The 17,500-nt window shown below is 40.7% G+C and overlaps 2 protein-coding genes and 1 long non-coding RNA gene across 5 annotated transcripts in view; 1 reads left to right on the forward strand and 2 right to left on the reverse strand.

The window, feature by feature from the left end:
- Nucleotides 1-3,435, reverse strand: part of wu:fi04e12 (Desmoplakin-B) — a 23,510-nt gene extending 20,075 nt beyond the window's left edge. For 2 of the 3 annotated variants that reach the window (XM_057352352.1, XM_057352350.1), the window contains exons 1-3: nucleotides 3,113-3,435; nucleotides 1,560-1,650; nucleotides 448-578 (exon numbers count right to left, since the gene is read on the reverse strand). In XM_057352352.1, the coding sequence (XP_057208335.1) occupies nucleotides 448-578; nucleotides 1,560-1,650; nucleotides 3,113-3,288 (398 nt within the window). In that variant the 5' untranslated portion in view covers nucleotides 3,289-3,435. Of the gene's footprint in view, nucleotides 1-447; nucleotides 579-1,559; nucleotides 1,651-3,112 lie in introns of those variants that run through there. The other variant, XM_057352351.1, reaches the window with a different exon arrangement.
- Nucleotides 3,436-9,625: 6,190 nt separating this feature from the next.
- LOC130565555 (uncharacterized) lies at nucleotides 9,626-11,547 on the reverse strand. Its single transcript, XR_008964389.1, has 3 exons — nucleotides 10,964-11,547; nucleotides 10,655-10,837; nucleotides 9,626-10,277 (listed from the first exon to the last, which is right to left on the reverse strand). It is a non-coding gene; the product is annotated as an uncharacterized LOC130565555 (long non-coding RNA).
- A 1,700-nt stretch (nucleotides 11,548-13,247) lies between these two features.
- LOC130566017 (solute carrier family 22 member 23) overlaps nucleotides 13,248-17,500 on the forward strand; it is a 14,980-nt gene continuing 10,727 nt past the window's right edge. Inside the window, exons 1-3 of the mRNA XM_057353218.1 lie at nucleotides 13,248-14,753; nucleotides 16,345-16,448; nucleotides 16,534-16,801. Coding sequence (XP_057209201.1) covers nucleotides 14,352-14,753; nucleotides 16,345-16,448; nucleotides 16,534-16,801 — 774 coding nt within the window. The 5' untranslated portion in view covers nucleotides 13,248-14,351. The remainder of the gene's footprint in view (nucleotides 14,754-16,344; nucleotides 16,449-16,533; nucleotides 16,802-17,500) is intronic.

The following is a 17,500-nucleotide window of genomic DNA, read 5'->3' on the forward strand; positions in this document are numbered from 1 at the left end:
GAGAGAGAGAGAGAGAGAGAGAGAGAGAGAGAGAGTGAGAGAGAGAGAGAGAGAGTGAGAGAGAGAGAGAGAGAGAGAGCATTGTTACAGCTTCAGCATGGACAGAAACAGATGTGACTGTTGTCAATGCACATGAAAGTGTGTGTGCTCACATTGTACAGGCATGTACTTGTGTATAGTGTGTACTTGTAGTGTATGTTGTGTATTTGTAGTGTGTACTTGTGTGTATAGTCTGTCCATGTAGTCTGTACTTGTGTGTACTGGTAGTGTGTAGTTGTGTGTATGGTGTGTACAGGGTAACAAACCTGTGTTTACTTCAGATATCTGTTCATAAAAATTCCCACCATGATATAAAAACAAACACGGGTGTCATCAGATGACACTGTGTGTGTGTGTGTGTGTGTGTGCGCGCGTGCGCGCGCGTGTGTGTGCGTGTGTGTGTGTCACCTGTGCATGAGGCTGTCTGATGGCAGGTTCTGATGATTGAACTCTAAAGAGATTTCTCTGAGCTGTTCAGTGAAGTCAACAGCAGATCCCAGAAAGTTTTCAGCTTCAGCTAAACTACGGGGATCTCCGCCCTACACACACACACACACACATTCACTGGTGTCACTGTGGCTAACTGAGTTGTGTTTGACTACAGAGCCATGAACTCATTCAAAACATAAAACTCCACTTGAAATGTGACACTCATAAATACTGTGAACTGTAAACTCAAACACAACTTGATGCTTTATTGCAGCACCTGCGTCTTTAACTATAAACATACATACCGATGTTTAACTGCACCTTCATTTCCTCACAAAGCATTTAACTAGCGAGGAATTTTGACATAAACAAACACGCATTCCTGTCATACTTGAACTTGAATAACACTGGAGTTAGAAAAACACGTGTGACACGACCGTTAAACACTGGGCGATATATCGTGTGATTATTATGCTCTCAGTTTCTCAATGAATTACGGTTAAATGCCGCCACATCCGAAAGCCAAGAGGGCGCTCTCGCGCAGAAACTCCGAATATGGGCAACAGAAGAAGACCGATTAGTTCCAGAAATGGCGAAAATGGTGATATTCTATCGCTGTTCTTCAAACCTTTTCAGGTATTTTCATGATAATAAAGTATATTTATAGTGAGCATGTTTGACGAGTGTTGCCTTTTCAAATGCACGTTACAAAGGACGCAATCCCGTAGTGATTTTAGCTCGAGCAGCACTTCCTACTGATCAAAGAGCCGTGTGGTTCACAGAAGAGCTGTGCAGAAAACACAGAATCCATTTAGACGTGAATCGCGATATACATCCCCCAGCCCATAACAACACATTTATACAAACTACATCATGTAACAAGGGTGTACATATTTTAAACATTTATTTCTGATGACTCAAGTGCTTTTGAATTTTTTTCTGTGGTAAATGACATCATCATATGATGAACACATTTAAAGGGACAGTTCACCACAAAACTACGAATTCTTTCAAATGCAGATTTACAAGCACATGAGAGTGAATTGTATGTTCTTGTCTGAATGAGAGCTGAAGATGATGGCGATACTCACACATTGCAGTAGTAATGCAGTTCTGTCCAGATAATCCTGACACTGTTTCTGTAGAAACTGAATCCTCTGCTGGACGGAGCTCATCTGAGGTCTGATAAACAAAACAATCTGATGTCAATCATGTCTCGAGTGCTCACTGGAACTACATAAAACAACTCATTTGCTTTCACATTCATCCATTCATAACCATTCAGAGTTGATGAGTTTTTGGATTCGGTTTGTTTTTTGCTAGCAACATATAAATCACAAATATGTCCTTGAATTGCAGCAGAAGTTTTTCGGTAGGGCTCTTTGATGTGATAACATTTTCCTCTTCTAAACCAGATGTACACTTGACCTGAGGCCCTCACAGCATCAATTTTACTGCACATCCATGTGAAAGCTGCCGGCTGCATTAGTTTAACTACAGTGATGCATTCCTCCACCGCCCCACGAGCTCTCACAGACGCCCAACCGAAGCCCCGGGCACAACTCCAAACCAAAAACGATCTGCTCATTTAACACTCAACATGACTGACAGTCTTTAAAGAATTATCTCACCAAACAAATCTATATTTTTGAGAGAATTTACTTACTTACAAGTTACTATTTTAATCTGCATTCAAGAAGCAAAAGCATGAAAACAGCTGAACATTTTTTTTATTACTGTATTTAGGTGAGAGTGCATGTTTTTTCTGTTGTGTATGCGAGCAGTAGTTGAGAAGTAAATGAGTGTCAGACAGATCAGATGAAGTGTGATCTACATGTGAATGAAGGAGAGAGTTTTATGGGCAGATGACTCATGACCTGCAGTCGGGTGCTTAGATACCGCAGGCGTCTCCTTCCCCACAGGGACGTGAAATTATTCTCAATACATTCAAGCAAAAGCTTCGACGGCATTTTACCATTCACACGACACAGTGTGTGTGCTGTAAAGTCAAACACAGAAACACAACAAAGCAGCTTCACAGTGTCCTGATGGATTGTGTTACACAAGCGCGACTTCATATTCACTCAGCTTACATTTCAATTAAACACAAACATTTAAATCTTTCATCTTTGTCATCTATATCCTCTCTAAAACAGCACCAAACTGCATATTTAGTATTTATATAAAGTCTCATCTACTTTATTCTGTTTTATTTACAAACCAAACGTCTAAACTATTATTCACAGATAAATAATTGCTATACACGCACATATATATATACATTGATTTTACAGAGTGATGTATAAAAGCCCTTATGTTCTTTCCTTACAAAACTTTAATTTAAAAGTGTTCACAGTCCAAGAAAAAAATAAACCAAAATCTTTTTAAAATGTTCTATAAAGAGTCTTTAACATCCACAGAAACTGTCTGTTATATAGAAGTTCATTTGGAGAGGACATTTTCCCATCAGACTATGAGAAGATATTGTTCTTTTAAGAACAAAAGCGGTTGAAGTTTTATTTTGAGAGTACGTGCCCTACACACACTACTTAACTTAACAGTTTGACGCGAGCTATAAATATCGCGCTGTGTTAATGTGATGGTTGAAAGACGTGTTTTTGCGCAGCAGCAGGTGTTTACTCACACTTCTCCGGCACTCATTGATCCTCTGGACAAACTCTGACTGTATCCATTACTGCCCCGCTGCGCCCCCGCCTCTGCGCGCGCGTACGGATACGCGGCCGTCTGGTTGAGATCGCTCCGGGATCCCGCGCGCCGGCTCATCGTGTTCGCGCCGCGTGGCGCGTTGTATAAACTCATGATGACTGCGCTCGTCTCGTGCGGATGAAATGATTCGTCAGCGGCTGCGGGTCCGAATGAGAGCGGGCGAGCAGAGGCGCGAACACAGCCGATCTACGCGGATACAACCGAGCGCGCGTCCTGCGCAACAGGAGTGAAACTGAAGGAGGAAGAGCTCGAGGTTTTGGGGATCGGAAGACCACGCCCACAGACCACCGACTCCAAACTGCACTCGTGTTTCTGGCACACGATCTGAACACACCCTTTATATCTCTGGCGCTTCCTCTCATGCACTTAACATAACCAAGTAAAAAAAACAAAGAGTTAAAACAAATGACTTCAAAGAGTGTGAGATACACTGACACTGTAGAGAAACACGCTAGATAAGTTAAGAAAACAACAACATTCGCATTTCTATCATGCACATTTGAAATCATAGCCTAAATATAAAGTATTGAAATAAAATCATATCTTTATTGTGAAGTGTTTGTTTATTTATTTATTGTACTGATATTGCAGTACCTTTTACTCGTTAAAAAGTACAAATGAAGAGTTTGCTTCCAAAATGTGATGACTATTATGTTAACGTGTTTTTACTGTGCTTTATTGTGTTATTTGGCTGTATTTTTTTGAGTTATTATGGCTTCAATCAAAACAGACCAACTGCAGTTTGATTGATATCAATTGGAATGCACAATAAAAAAACATGATTTTTGAACAATTTTAAAAACGGAGATATCTCATTTTGGAACCAAACTCTTCAAATATTTATTGATGACAATAGAGAATTGGGGAATGAACATCCGGGATTATAATGATAATGGTAAAGTCTCTTGTTGTTTCTTTATGCAAAAAAGTGTTAATCCTTTCTTTAGATTTTGATGTGAAATGTGACTGGGACGTGTTCTTAACAGTTTTCATGAAACTTACTGCTAAATCTGCGCATGTGTTCAAGAGATTCACTCACATAATCATAAAACATTAAAGATTAAACATTCTCCACGCACGCACGCACGCACGCACACACACACACACACACACACACACACACACCTGTCATAAACGTGAAGATCTCTACACACTTCACAGCTCAAACACACATGAATCTTCTGAAGGTTCTTCTGGGTCTACAGGAAAGCCGAGTCTGTCATTGAACTGCCTCTGGCATAATATTGACAGATATTTCCAAACTAAACACGTTAAAACAGAACATGCTTCATGTATGACGATCAAACATCTCAACTCAACTCAACTCAACTTTATTTATATAGCGCTTTTACAATTTTCATTGTTACAAAGCAGCTGTACATGAGACATATTGACTATAAGCAAAATAATTACAGTTGTACCTGCAGAAACAAGAAAAGGTTGAAGACACAGAAGACAGACATACCCACATACAAAACACTCCACACACACAATATGCACACGTACTAACACACATAGACATAGAGACACACACACACACACACACACACACACACACAGACGGATGCGCACGCACACACACACAACACACACACACGTACGTACACAGACAAGTATGCACACAAACACACACACACACACACACACACACACGCTGAGTGAGAGCACACATTTAGGATAAAGGAGAGAGAAGCACAGGTCAAATATAACAGACTATAAATTCCTATATGCAATATTAATTAAGTAAAACTTTAAAATTCTAAAGCAGCCCCCCCGGTCAGGCAGATAGTGCAAAAACAGTATGCAAACGGTGGCGAGGAACCCAAAACTCTAATCGAGAAAAAAAACCTCAGGAGAACCCAGGCCCAACCAGGGGATTCCAGTTCCCCTCTGGCAAAAGCTGCTGCCTCTGCACAAGCTCCAGAGAACTTGCACAACAAGGCTAAATAAAATAAATAAACTTAATAATAAAATAAATTATAGTTTAAGATTATCATTAATAATCTAATAGCATTTGAAGTTTTGTGGTGAAGACATGTCAAGAGACCGCGTCCTTCTTTATCCAGCTCTATCATCTCAGCTCTTGTCAGGTCCCCACTTCCCATTCTCCGCTCTACCATCAGGTCAGGCCATGAACTGCATCCTGCTCGCTGTGGTAACCTTGGAACAATGAGACAAGACTGGCTGAGAGTAGAGTACTGTTCTGTACTCTTTGATGCAACAAGTACATCAGTTGTGTTTTTGGTTCCGGTTGATCTAACTAATGCAGCCTAAACCCTCTGAAGATTTATATTATGGAAGAGTAGTGTATGCAAGATTAAAAAGATGCGTCTTTAGTCTAGATTTAAACTGACAGAGTGTGTCTGCCTCCCGGACAGTGCAGGGAAGACTATTCCAAAGTTTAGGCGCTAGATAGGAAAAGGATCTACCACCTGCACTTGATTTTGAAATTCTAGGTATTACCAACTGACAGGACGCCTGAGAGCGTAATGCACGTGAAGGACTGTAATACAAAAGGAGTTCATTCAAGTACTGAGGAGCTAAACCATGTAAGGCTTTATAGGTAATAAGCAAGATTTTAAAGTTAACGCGATGCTTTATAGGTAACCAGTGCAAGGTTGACAGAACCGGGCTAATATGTTCATACTTTTTTGTACGTGTAAGAACTCGAGCTGCCGCGTTTTGGACCAATTGGAGTTTTTGTAATAAGCCTGCAGGGCAACCACCTAACAGTGCATTACAGTAGTCTAGTCTTGATGTCATGAATGCATGAATTAACTTCTCTGCATCTGAGATTGACAGCATATGACGTAGTTTAGATATATTCTTAAAATGGAAAAACGCAATTTTACAGGTGTTGGCGACGTGGCTCTCAAATGACAGATTACTATCGAATAGAACGCCAAGATTCTTTGCTGACGACGAGGGTTTTATGGAACATCCGTCAATAGTTAAACAGTATTCTTGGTTGTTACTTATAGCAGTTTTCGGTCCAATAAGTAACACTTCCGTTTTGTCCGAGTTCAGTAATAAAAAGTTGTTACTCATCCAGTTTTTTATATCGACTATGCATTCCATTATTCGATGGAACTGCTGTGTTTCATGAGGCTTCGAGGAAATATAAAGTTGAGTATCATCAGCATAACAGTGAAAGCTAACTCCGTGTCGCTTTATTATATCTCCTAGAGGTAGCATGTATAATGCGAAGAGCAGAGGCCCTAAGACTGAGCCCTGTGGTACACCGTACTGGACTTGCGATTTGCGTGACACCTCATTGTTTATTGCTACAAATTGAAAACGGTCGGATAAATAAGATTTAAACCATTTCAAAGCTATTCCCTTAATGCCGACATAATTTTCGAGTCTATGTAGGAGTGTGCTGTGGTCAATGGTATCGAATGCAGCACTAAGGTCTAGCAGCACCAATAACGAGATACAACCTCGGTCAGACGCCAATAGCAGATCATTTGTAACTCTGATCAAAGCAGTCTCTGTACTGTGACATGCTCTAAATCCAGACTGGAATTCTTCATTGATGTCATTCCTTTGGAGGAAGGAGCATAATTGAGTTGAAACTACTTTTTCCAGAACTTTAGATATGAAAGGTAGATTCGATATAGGCCTGTAGTTCCTTAGTTCTCTAGGGTCGAGTTGGGGTTTTTTGACAAGGGGCCTTATAACAGCCACCTTATATGCTTTAGGCACATGTCCTAATGTCAGAGATGAGTTAATAATACCAAGAAGAGGATCTATAATTTCTGGGAGCATCTCTTTCAGTAGATTTGTAGGTATAGGGTCTAGTATGCATGTTGTTGATTTAGATGATCTAATAATTTTAGACAGCTCATCTTGATCTACGGTATAAAATAATTGCATTTTCTCCTTAAGGGCGCTGTAGTTAGTTTGTTCAGCGGGTTTCACTTCTGATTGCATTGTTATAATTTTTTCTCTAATATCTTGGATTTTATATGTGAAGTAGTTCATAAATTCATCACTGCTATGCTGATATACAGGATCAGAAGTCACTGACGATTTATTTTTTGTTAATTTAGCCACCGTGTTAAATAAAAACCTAGGGTTGTGCTGGTTTTCTTCTATTAGTGATGAAAAGTAGGCGGATCTAGAAGTTTTTAGGGCTTTCCTGTATTTTCGAATACTATCCTTCCATGCTGTACGAAATACCTCTAATTTAGTTTTCTTAAAGTTGCGCTCCATTTTTCGGGCCGCTTTCTTTAGAGCCTGAGTGTGTTCATTATACCACGGTGTGGGGCTGCCATTTTTAATCTTCTTTAAACGTAGTGGAGCAACTTTGTCTAGCGTTACCGAGAAGGTGGAATTAAAATTTTCAGTGGTAATGTCAAGATCTTCAACGTTATTTCTCATGATTTGAGACAATTCGGGCAGATTATCGAGAAACGCATCTTTGGTAGTTGAAGTTATTGTTCTACCATATTTGTAACAATGAGTTTTATTTGCAGCCGTAGGCCAGTGAAGCAAACATAATACCAGATAATGATCCGAAATGTCTTCACTCTGCTGAAGGATTTTAACGTCGTCCACATTTATACCGTAAGACAGTATTAAATCTAAAGTATGATTACGAAGGTGAGTGGGTCCTGACACATGTTGACTAATGCCCATGGAGTTAAGAGTGTCTTTGAAAGCCATTCCTAAGGCATCTGTAACGTTATCTACGTGGATGTTAAAGTCACCAACGACAAGGAGTCTATCTGCGGCCAGTACTAGTTCTGATAAGAACCCACCAAATTCTTTAATAAAATCTGTGTGGTGCCCTGGAGGCCTATATACAATAGCTAGAATCAATTTAAAAAGTGTTTTATCTTTAGTATTAGGTGTTGAAACATGAAGAACCATGACTTCAAAAGAATTATATTTAGAGTTCGACTTCTGGGAAATGCTAAGAGAGTTATTGTAAAGTGCTGCGACACCTCCCCCTCTGCCTTTTAGACGAGGCTCGTGTTTATAATAATAATCTTGGGGGACAGATTCATTTAAAGCAATATAATCATCTGGTTTTAGCCATGTTTCTGTCAAACAGAGCATGTCTATTTTATGATCTGTTATCATATCGTTAACAAAAAGTGCTTTATTAGAGAGAGATCTAATATTTAGCAATCCGAGTCGTAACAGTTGATTATCTGTATTTTGTTCATGTTTAGTTTGTTTAACGTTTATTAAATTACTTTCAAGAGGTTTACGCATTATTTTATGTTTGCTAATCCGGGGGACAGACACAGTCTCTATTTTGTGATGTTTGGGAGAACGGATTACTACATGTTGTACATTTTGTGTATTCTGCGACGTGAGACGGCAAGCAGACAGTTGGTTAAGCCATACTGTCTGCTCCCTGACCTGGGCCCCAGCGAGTCAAGTTTTAGCATCTCCAGCCGATCTGTGACTGTGAGACTCATGAGAGGACAGTTTTGTGTTTGTTTCTGCTTGCTCTGGAACGCTATTCTGTTTACATTAAATACCTGAAGACGGGTCGGGGAATCAGGGTGAACACGACTCTCTTCACACATCTCACTTCTGAAAGACTCCAATGTTTAGGGCAACATGAACGAATGAATCCTGCTAAAAAACACATGTGCGGGTTCTTGTTGAAAGGAATTTTTCATCAAACTCTAATAACTTTTCTGATTTTGGCTGATGTCACCTGGGCATCTTTTTCTCAGCCCCGCCCACTCCACGCCTCTCATATAAATGCCACCTTCTCCATCCAATCAGTTTCTGTTAAATGAAACAAGTCCCGCCTCCACTCCTGTTTTACTCAGATAGACATCAGATCACAAACATCAAATCAGATTGTGTGTCACTCACGGTGAATGCGTTCGGGAGTGTGTGTGGGTGCAGCACGCGTACAGTTGCAGTATTTCACACACAGACGTGTGAACGCAGAGCTTACCCTCACAGATCAGACACGAGAGAGAGATGCTCTCAGATTTACTTCAGGGCACATTTCTCAATGCATTTACTGCATGTCACGGCCTGAAGAGAATTCCAGAAAACACAGAATCATAACCGTGCATTTGTTACAAATGCACATCAGATCTCTTTATTATCTCAGCTGTATGTCTGAACAACATCTCTGTGAAGACTTGAAATGATCACTAACATGAATAATAAAGTGGAACACCAAAGACAATGTGTTTTATTCTTCAGCTGTAACTTCATGAGGATTTGTTTGTTTTTTACTGTAATATGTTTGTCAGTGAGGGTAGCATGTCATTCACACACACACACGTTCTGTCGTTCTCCTGTCGCCTGTAGCGTGGGTGGAAACGTTTGTACAGCTAACAGACACATTTCTACACTTCAGAACACTTTGCTTATTTTGATCCACAAGAGAATCACATCAGTGGCGGTTCTAGACTACTGTAACTGGGTGGCCAGGCAGGGGCTACTTATGCTTTTAGGGGGCACACTAACATGTGTCATGATTAATTTTCAGTCATTTTTCACTGTCATGTATTACTGTTTTCTCTAGAAGTAAACTAATAAGCTAATAAAACAAGTTCAGCTCAAATTAATGTTCCATGGTCATTTATTTCACAACACATTGTATATAGTCAAAATAACAATGACAACAACAATAACATTTAGGCACTTTTCTGCATCTCAAATGTACATACATGAATGAAAAACTACCCACAACCAAGATATCCAAAAATCAACTTAAGCAGTCATCTAAACATGAGTCACATTATCAGGTATTTCATTTACACAAAGAAAAAAACATAAATTTCAAAATGTTCACATGTGATATATGTGGTTTCGGCACACTTTCATGTGAATGCCATGTTAACTAAATACTCATGTAAAAACTCCTGTTTTTCACATGGAATTTCAGGGTTACAAAAGTTGTCTCTCTGCACAACTAAATCACCTTGCTGATGGGTCCTCTGGTCTTCTGGACTTTCTTCAGTTCATTCTCTAAGCTTTTGTGCATTTCTCACTCTTTTTCAGAAGCATCTTCTTTCTCCAGCCTCGACTGACTATTATCTTTAGTTTTCTTATTAAAAAGGACATTATGTCCTTAGGATTTTTTATCTTCATTTTAACTGCAAATAGGAAAATTATGAAAATGTGTAAATGAAACTCGACTCTCAAATACACCACAAGTAATATACAGGACAGTATAGAATAAACTGTATTGATTACTTGAACTCTGCTAATTCCTTGGGAAAGGCAAAAGTGCATTTTATCAAACATTCACCCCAATAAATGTAAGTTGCATTTGATCATTTCATTAACAAATAAAATGTATTTAGTGTGTTACACGTTCTCTGGCAGCAGCTGATTCTTTGTATAGGCACGAGTCACGACTGCTTTATATGTAGATTTAACAAGCGCAACACCGGAAAATATAGGTCAGTATTTTAATATGATGTGTAATGATATGCATTTTCATTATATTTTTCCAAAATATTTCCATTACCTGTATGATGTAGACGTAATCTCGCTTAAGACGCACAGACTCGACATTGTTTGCGTCTTGCTTGCGTAATCTTCCTTCTGGCTCACAAGCATCATTACTGCCACTCGCAGGACAAACTGTGCATTGCACCCGAAATTGCTCGGTTGTAGTAAAACAGGGGCTCTGGCCCCCCTAGAACCGACCCTGAATCACATGATCAAGAGATAGACTGAAGACATGCCGTTTTAAAATAAGATTTTACTAACATGATTATGATTTTTTACATTGTAATCAAAAACAATTCCCATTATCATTAAGCAAAAAAATTACATTAATGACATCATTCAAGGTGAAGGATTTCTCATGATGGTTTGTTGAAACTCTTTACGTAGCAGTAGAGCTTGTGGTGAATTTCTGTGTTCAATCCACGCATGTGATCTAATATGCAAATGAAAACCGTCCAGTTCGGCGACTTCCCACGAGGACACGCCCTCGCGCTGCTTCACACCAAACAAATGAGTGAATGAAAACCACCATCACTTACTGACAAACAAACATCTGAGTGTCATTTATACACAAACACACACTCCTGAACTGATGACATCACCACAGGAAGTGAGACGGCTGGCTGAGGACAGATGCACCCCCACCTGATGCCCCCCCACCCTGAGACGTCCGCTACTGTAAATGAAATGTGAACACCGCAGATGAGACCTTTATTATCACCTGTGTCACTGTGTTAGACAGAAACAAAACAAAACAACACAATAATAATTACTTCAGTAAGAGAGACGTCTATATCACATATATCATCTCTAACACAGACTGCGAGTAATGAAGCTGAAACAGGGGAGATCCTCTAAAAGGTACAGAGAGAGAGAGAGAGAGAAAGAGAAACACTGAGCATTTGTGTTTTGCTCCAGAGAGTTTAAACTTATCATGTTACAATTAACCTGATACTCTTGTTAAACTAGCTCTCTCTCTCTCTCTCTCTCTCTCTCTCTCTCTCAAGAAGCATACTTGGCATGCTACAACACACATGCAAATTCAGAACAGCGTTTTGCAACTCATGTTACCCCTTAAAGATTTACAGCATTTAGGAACTTGTCAGTCAGCATCATCATTTACAGATCACTCCTACTGACAGATGCCTGCAGCAAACTCACACACACACATGCACGCACGCACGCACGCACATGCACACACACACACCTACACACACTACTACTTGTGTGTGTGCGTGTGTGTCTGTGTGTGTGTAACCCACGAGTATAGTGAAACCTGACATCAGCTACATTGTGTGCATCAGTCAGCAATGTAAAACATGCAGAAGGGTTTGTGTAGTGGTTAGGGTTTATGGCTAAAGGATAGAGTACCATCAGCCCAGAGCTTCAGACAGACAGCAGATATAAGAGCATGAGCTGGAGTATTGCACGTGTGTGAAGTGTATGAGCTCTGACTACATTCTGTCGTCTCAGTGTGAAAAAAAACACATCACACTTCATCACGCTGCTTCGAACACGTTTAACACATGACGTCACAGCTGGCAGCTGCACACTCACTGTCATCGTCAATTATAAATGAAACTGTTCAACAGAGGAAAAACAAACACGTGAAACATCTCCGTCTGCAATGTTTCTTTTTAACGTCTACAGTGATACTGCCGAGTACAGTGAAAACATCACTCTGTACGCTGTCACCAATACTGTATTCACACAAACACACACATGATGCACTCAAATGAACTGTTGTGTTTCCAAATTAGTTTGAAGGGCGAATTTAGTGTCATAATAAAATCACAGCAGTGAACTAACAGATCAATTCTAAAATCATATACAAGATTTTTATAAGTAATTGTACAGATAGGTACAATTCACATTTTCCGCTTTGGTACAGACGTTTAATCTACAGTTTAATGAAGAAATCGTTTCATTATAAACACTGATGTGATAACAGTGCCACCTATTGGTGGTTTTGTGAATTTCAGTTAGTTAGAGAAACGCGCCTGTAGGTGGCAGCAAACGGCAGCATTTGTGTCTGACATCACTAATCCCGATTTAAAAAATATATATATATATTTAAATGATTATAAATGTCCTTTACAAAACATTTTACAATAAGAAAACGGATAAAGATTGTAAGCTGATATACAACATTTTATAACAGAATGAAACTGGAAATAATTCTGATTCTGCGACTAGTCCATCGCGAGCAGCGCTGAGAAAAGAAACAGACAACACGTGACACGCGTCCGCGGCACAAATGATGATCGTGTACATTCTTTTTCTTAAATAACAACTTCTTGTATTTTTATGAAGGAATTAGAAGTCCGAGTAAAAGTTGCCTGCAAAGGGATTAGCAAATGGGCCAAAAAGAAGAACACAGTTCAGGACTGTCTATAACTTGGATCTTTTCTACGGAATGTAAGCTAGCTAGCGAAGAGATGAATGTGATTAAAGTCACAGCTCTGAGAGAGCCAAACCCTGATCCAAAATCTTTTCCAGATCTAAGACTGTCACCCAGTGACGGGGACCTGAATGTATAAAACAAGGGTAAGATACTCAAGATATCTTCAAACATTCCCTTAAACGATAGAAAACAATATGAATTATATGATATATTGTATAGTATTGTATTGTATAACTTTATTGTCCACCTAAGTGGAAATTTGTCTTTGGCTCACCATCACAACAAAAATGAATAATAACAACATACAAAATACGTAAAATAAAGTCACAATAACTAGTCATATACTCACAAAGCATAAAAGAGAGGGGGAAAAAGATACAGTTCAAACCTACATACAGTAGGCTATATATGTTATATTGTTAAATGATTGAATATTGATCTATAATATAAATATAGGATTCATCTGATCATGAATGAAGATGAATTACTCTGTCCATGAAAATCGTTTGATGTTGAAATATGATGTTATTGATGATGAAAGCTGAACATGAAGTCAAATGTATTGCGGATCCTAAACACAACTCGGACACTGACTGGAGCGTTTGCTCTGAGATGTCACACAAAGCTTCTTTGTTGGGTTTGTCCAATCACACGCACCGGAGGGGAGGTAGCTCGCGTGCGTGTCAGCCAATGGAAACGCTCGGTGGCTCTGAAGAGGGAGGGTCTTACATTTGGATGCTGTGCGCGTGCACTGCTGTGCTCCGCCTGGCCTGTACGGTTTGTGTGTGTCGGTCACCGGTGTGAACGGGCGGACGGAGCGCGGGCCACTTCGCGTCGGGTGTGCAATGCAAAGATTAACCCGCAACGACATATAGCACAGAAGGGATTCTTTCTAGTTCGGTTTGAGAGGCGCGCGGCATCATCCGGTGATGGAAGGTGATGGAAATATCGCAGGAGGATACGGGAATGGATAGACGGGCCACACCTGTGCGCCGGCTGCGGATGGACAGGTGCGTTACCTGTGGACCTGTTGGAGACCACCGGGCGCAAATGCGCAGCGCTGCGCATCACACGAGCCAGTGATGGCGTTGTGACCGTCGGATGGAACAAAGACCTTATGGGTCCTCTTCACAGCATCCGCTTTATCTCGAGGCTTACGTTCGAACCACTAAATCAAACGGGACGCTGTTCACGCCGGCCTCGTATCGAGCGGACCGAGCCTTCTGCGTTTCATCCGCCTGCGTAAAAGCGTGTATTCGACGCAAAGACTCCGAGTGGATGTGACGCGCACCGGCCACAGCATCGCGTTATGGATGCGGTTCGGCTGGACGCGCTCAACCCGCCGGCCGAGAACGGCAATGCGTCGCAGTCCGAAGCGCACAAGCGCCTCTCGCAGGTGGACTCGGTGGTTCTGCCGTTCCTCGGGGGGTTCGGGAGGTACCAGAGGCGCCTGGTGGCCCTAACGTGGATCCCGGCGGTGCTGATCTCCTTCAGTCAGTTCTCCGATTACTTTCTGCTCGGGCAGCCGGACAAGAAGTGCGTGCGCCCGGATGAGGGCGGCGGGGGGAACGGGACGGGTGCGGACCGGGGGCTACTCTCGGAGCTGATGGCTAACGGGACTGGGCTCGAGAGCGCTCACGGGACGGCGTGTCTGTGCTCGGAGTGGAGGTTCGAGCTGCAGTCGGGACTGCAGCAGAATGTGGTCACCAGGGTAAGAGTCTCTGTGCCCTTGGATGGGATTCCCCCTCAGGGCTCGCGATGGAGCACGAGCGTTTAAAGGAACAGCTCTCTAGCAACGAAACTCTCGAGCTGTGCTTTTGGAACACCAGAGACGTGTTTAGCAGAATATGGTGCTGGAGGTGCACAGGACCACACTTTACATTTGCATCTCTTCCTAACACAGACGTCACCGACTTGAGAGGAATATACAGTATAGTGCATTGGTGAACTACTTTTATACGCAGACACGCCAATCACTACTATCCTTTCAATGCGCACTGTTCAAATATGAACAGACCCATCAAACGTGAAAGTGTCCACATTTGAGGCAACAACCCAGCATTTTTCAGAGTGTGTGAAGAATATTCTGCTAAATGTCTCTTGCTGTGTTCTACAGAAAGAAAAACCATGAACACGAGCGTGAATCAACGAAGAGATTCCTTTTCATTCTTAAGATTGAACTGTTCCTTTAAATCCGTGTACAGCCCCAGTGTTGATGTTTGATGATCAGACGTGTCAGATGTGTTTGTTTCTTTGTGTGTTTACTAGCAAGTGTAGTACAACACAATCCTAAAGTCACACTGCAGATTTATTCAGCGAGTCTTTATCGCACATGTCTTTTGTCCCTGGTTTTTAAACATTACATGTGATTGAAGAATGTAAATGAAGTATTTAAACACGCGCTTCATATCAGTTTAACTACAGTGTGTGTGTGTGTGTGTGTGTGTGTGTGTGTGTGACTGATAACTCAGTGTCACACCCGCTCTACACCCCGTTTACATCCTCACCCCAGAGATAACACACACCAGTGACAACGCGTTCCTTCTTAAAGCCATCATATAAGACACACATATAAACCTGTCTGTGAGCCTTTCTTCAGGGAAACACCAAAGAAGATATTTTGAGAAATGTCACAGTGGTTTTGTGTTCATACAATGGAAGTCAGTGGAGATGATCAAACCTCTTGATCAACATTCCACAATGATTTTTGTGTTGTCATTGTGTTGAATGTTGAAAATTCCTTGTGTGTGCAATAAAGCTCTTCTGATTCCGACACTTCAAAATATCGTTTTTGTGTGCTGAAACTCACACATGTTTGTCTGGTGTAAAGTGGTGTGGAGAGCAGTCAGTGTTGTGTTGTTTGTTGACCTGCAGTGAGTGTGTTTGACCTTTCTCACACCGATAGCCTTGTGTCTTTTCTTGAGAATCTCATTCATAGCGTCAGCAGTGTTAACAAATGTAAATGAAGTTCTGTGGAGGAAACCTCACCAGTCTTTATAAACTCTGCACTACAGTTATTAAAATCATTCTCATGTTTTAATAGCACAAATATTTTCCTTCAAAGGCTCATTTAAACTTATGCACAAGTATAGACCTGTGTAAATCATCTCTCCCATGCAGCATAAATGAGTGACATGAAAGAAAAGAAACACTTTACTATTATACTCACATTTGTGTTGGGATTCTGCTCGTCCAAACTTGAAGGAATCTAGTAATGAGTGATGGATCAGTTTGTTGAAGGATGTGTTTTACAGTGATATGTACAGGTGCTGATGTTTCTCTGTGTGTTTGTCTGTTGAAAGTGGACGCTGGTGTGTGATGGAGAATGGAAGGTTCACATTGCTAAGTTCTCTCTGTTGGTGGGGTCGATATTTGGCTACGTTCTGATGGGAGCGGTGGCAGACTGGTGAGTTACAGGCACACGCGCGTGTGTGTGTGTGTGTGTATGTGTGTGTGTGTCCGAGAGAATCTGAAGTGTTTTTGTGTCTCAGGTTGGGTCGTATCCCTGTGCTGCTGGTGTCTGTTCTCTCTGTGCTGGTGTTTGGTCTGGCGATGGCGTTCTCTGTGGATATGGCCATGTTCAGCACGCTCAGATTCTTCGAGGGATTCTGTCTGGCTGCTATCAGACTCTCTCTATACGTCCTCAGTAAGTTCCGCTTCTTTACATTTACAAAACATCCCGTTTCATGTGTGTTCATGGATTTGTCCGTACTGTGTCAAAAAAACATTACTTGTAAACTATATTTATCTGTAGGCTCATGAAACCCACAAGAACACACGGTCAAACCACATTTCAGCCCAAAATCAAAAGATATTTTAGAATATGCCTCAGGAAAATCTAAATGTGCTGTTTTTAAAATCATACATACAGAGATGTTTTACATAATGTCATAACAAGTAAGCACATTATCCATTCAGTTCCCATAATTCAAAACATTTACATTGTCAAATATTTATGCATTACAATAGTTATACCGCATTAATGCTGATTTAAATCAAATATAAATATGAAGTGAAATTGTGTTTAACTGTCATAACAATAATGTCACCATAAAAAATCTTAATGGTCCTAAAATATAAGCATTTTATTATATTTTCCTTTTGGGTTACAATGTTCTCTCTCTCTCTCTCTCTTTAAGCAGAAGTCAGATGTATTTAATGCTGGATGTGCTTTTTCTGATGAATGCTGATGAAGTGTGTGTGTGTGTGTGTGCGTGCGTGTGTGTGTGTGTGTGTGTGTGCGTGTGTGTGTGTATGTGGCTCATTCATTTACTCTAATGGAGGCACTGACTTTCTGCTTTGTTCAGATTTTGCTCTTATACAGAAAACAACCCAAAAGCCTTTAACAGTAAAAAAGAAAACAGCTATAATGTTTTTAAATACTCTAGTCAAAAACTACCTTTCATCATTAGTAATGTGTGATTATGAATATTGTTTACAGGTAGGGTTGTGCAATGA

This window comes from Triplophysa rosa, linkage group LG15 (assembly GCF_024868665.1).
Source record: "Triplophysa rosa linkage group LG15, Trosa_1v2, whole genome shotgun sequence".
Lineage (NCBI taxonomy): Eukaryota > Metazoa > Chordata > Actinopteri > Cypriniformes > Nemacheilidae > Triplophysa > Triplophysa rosa.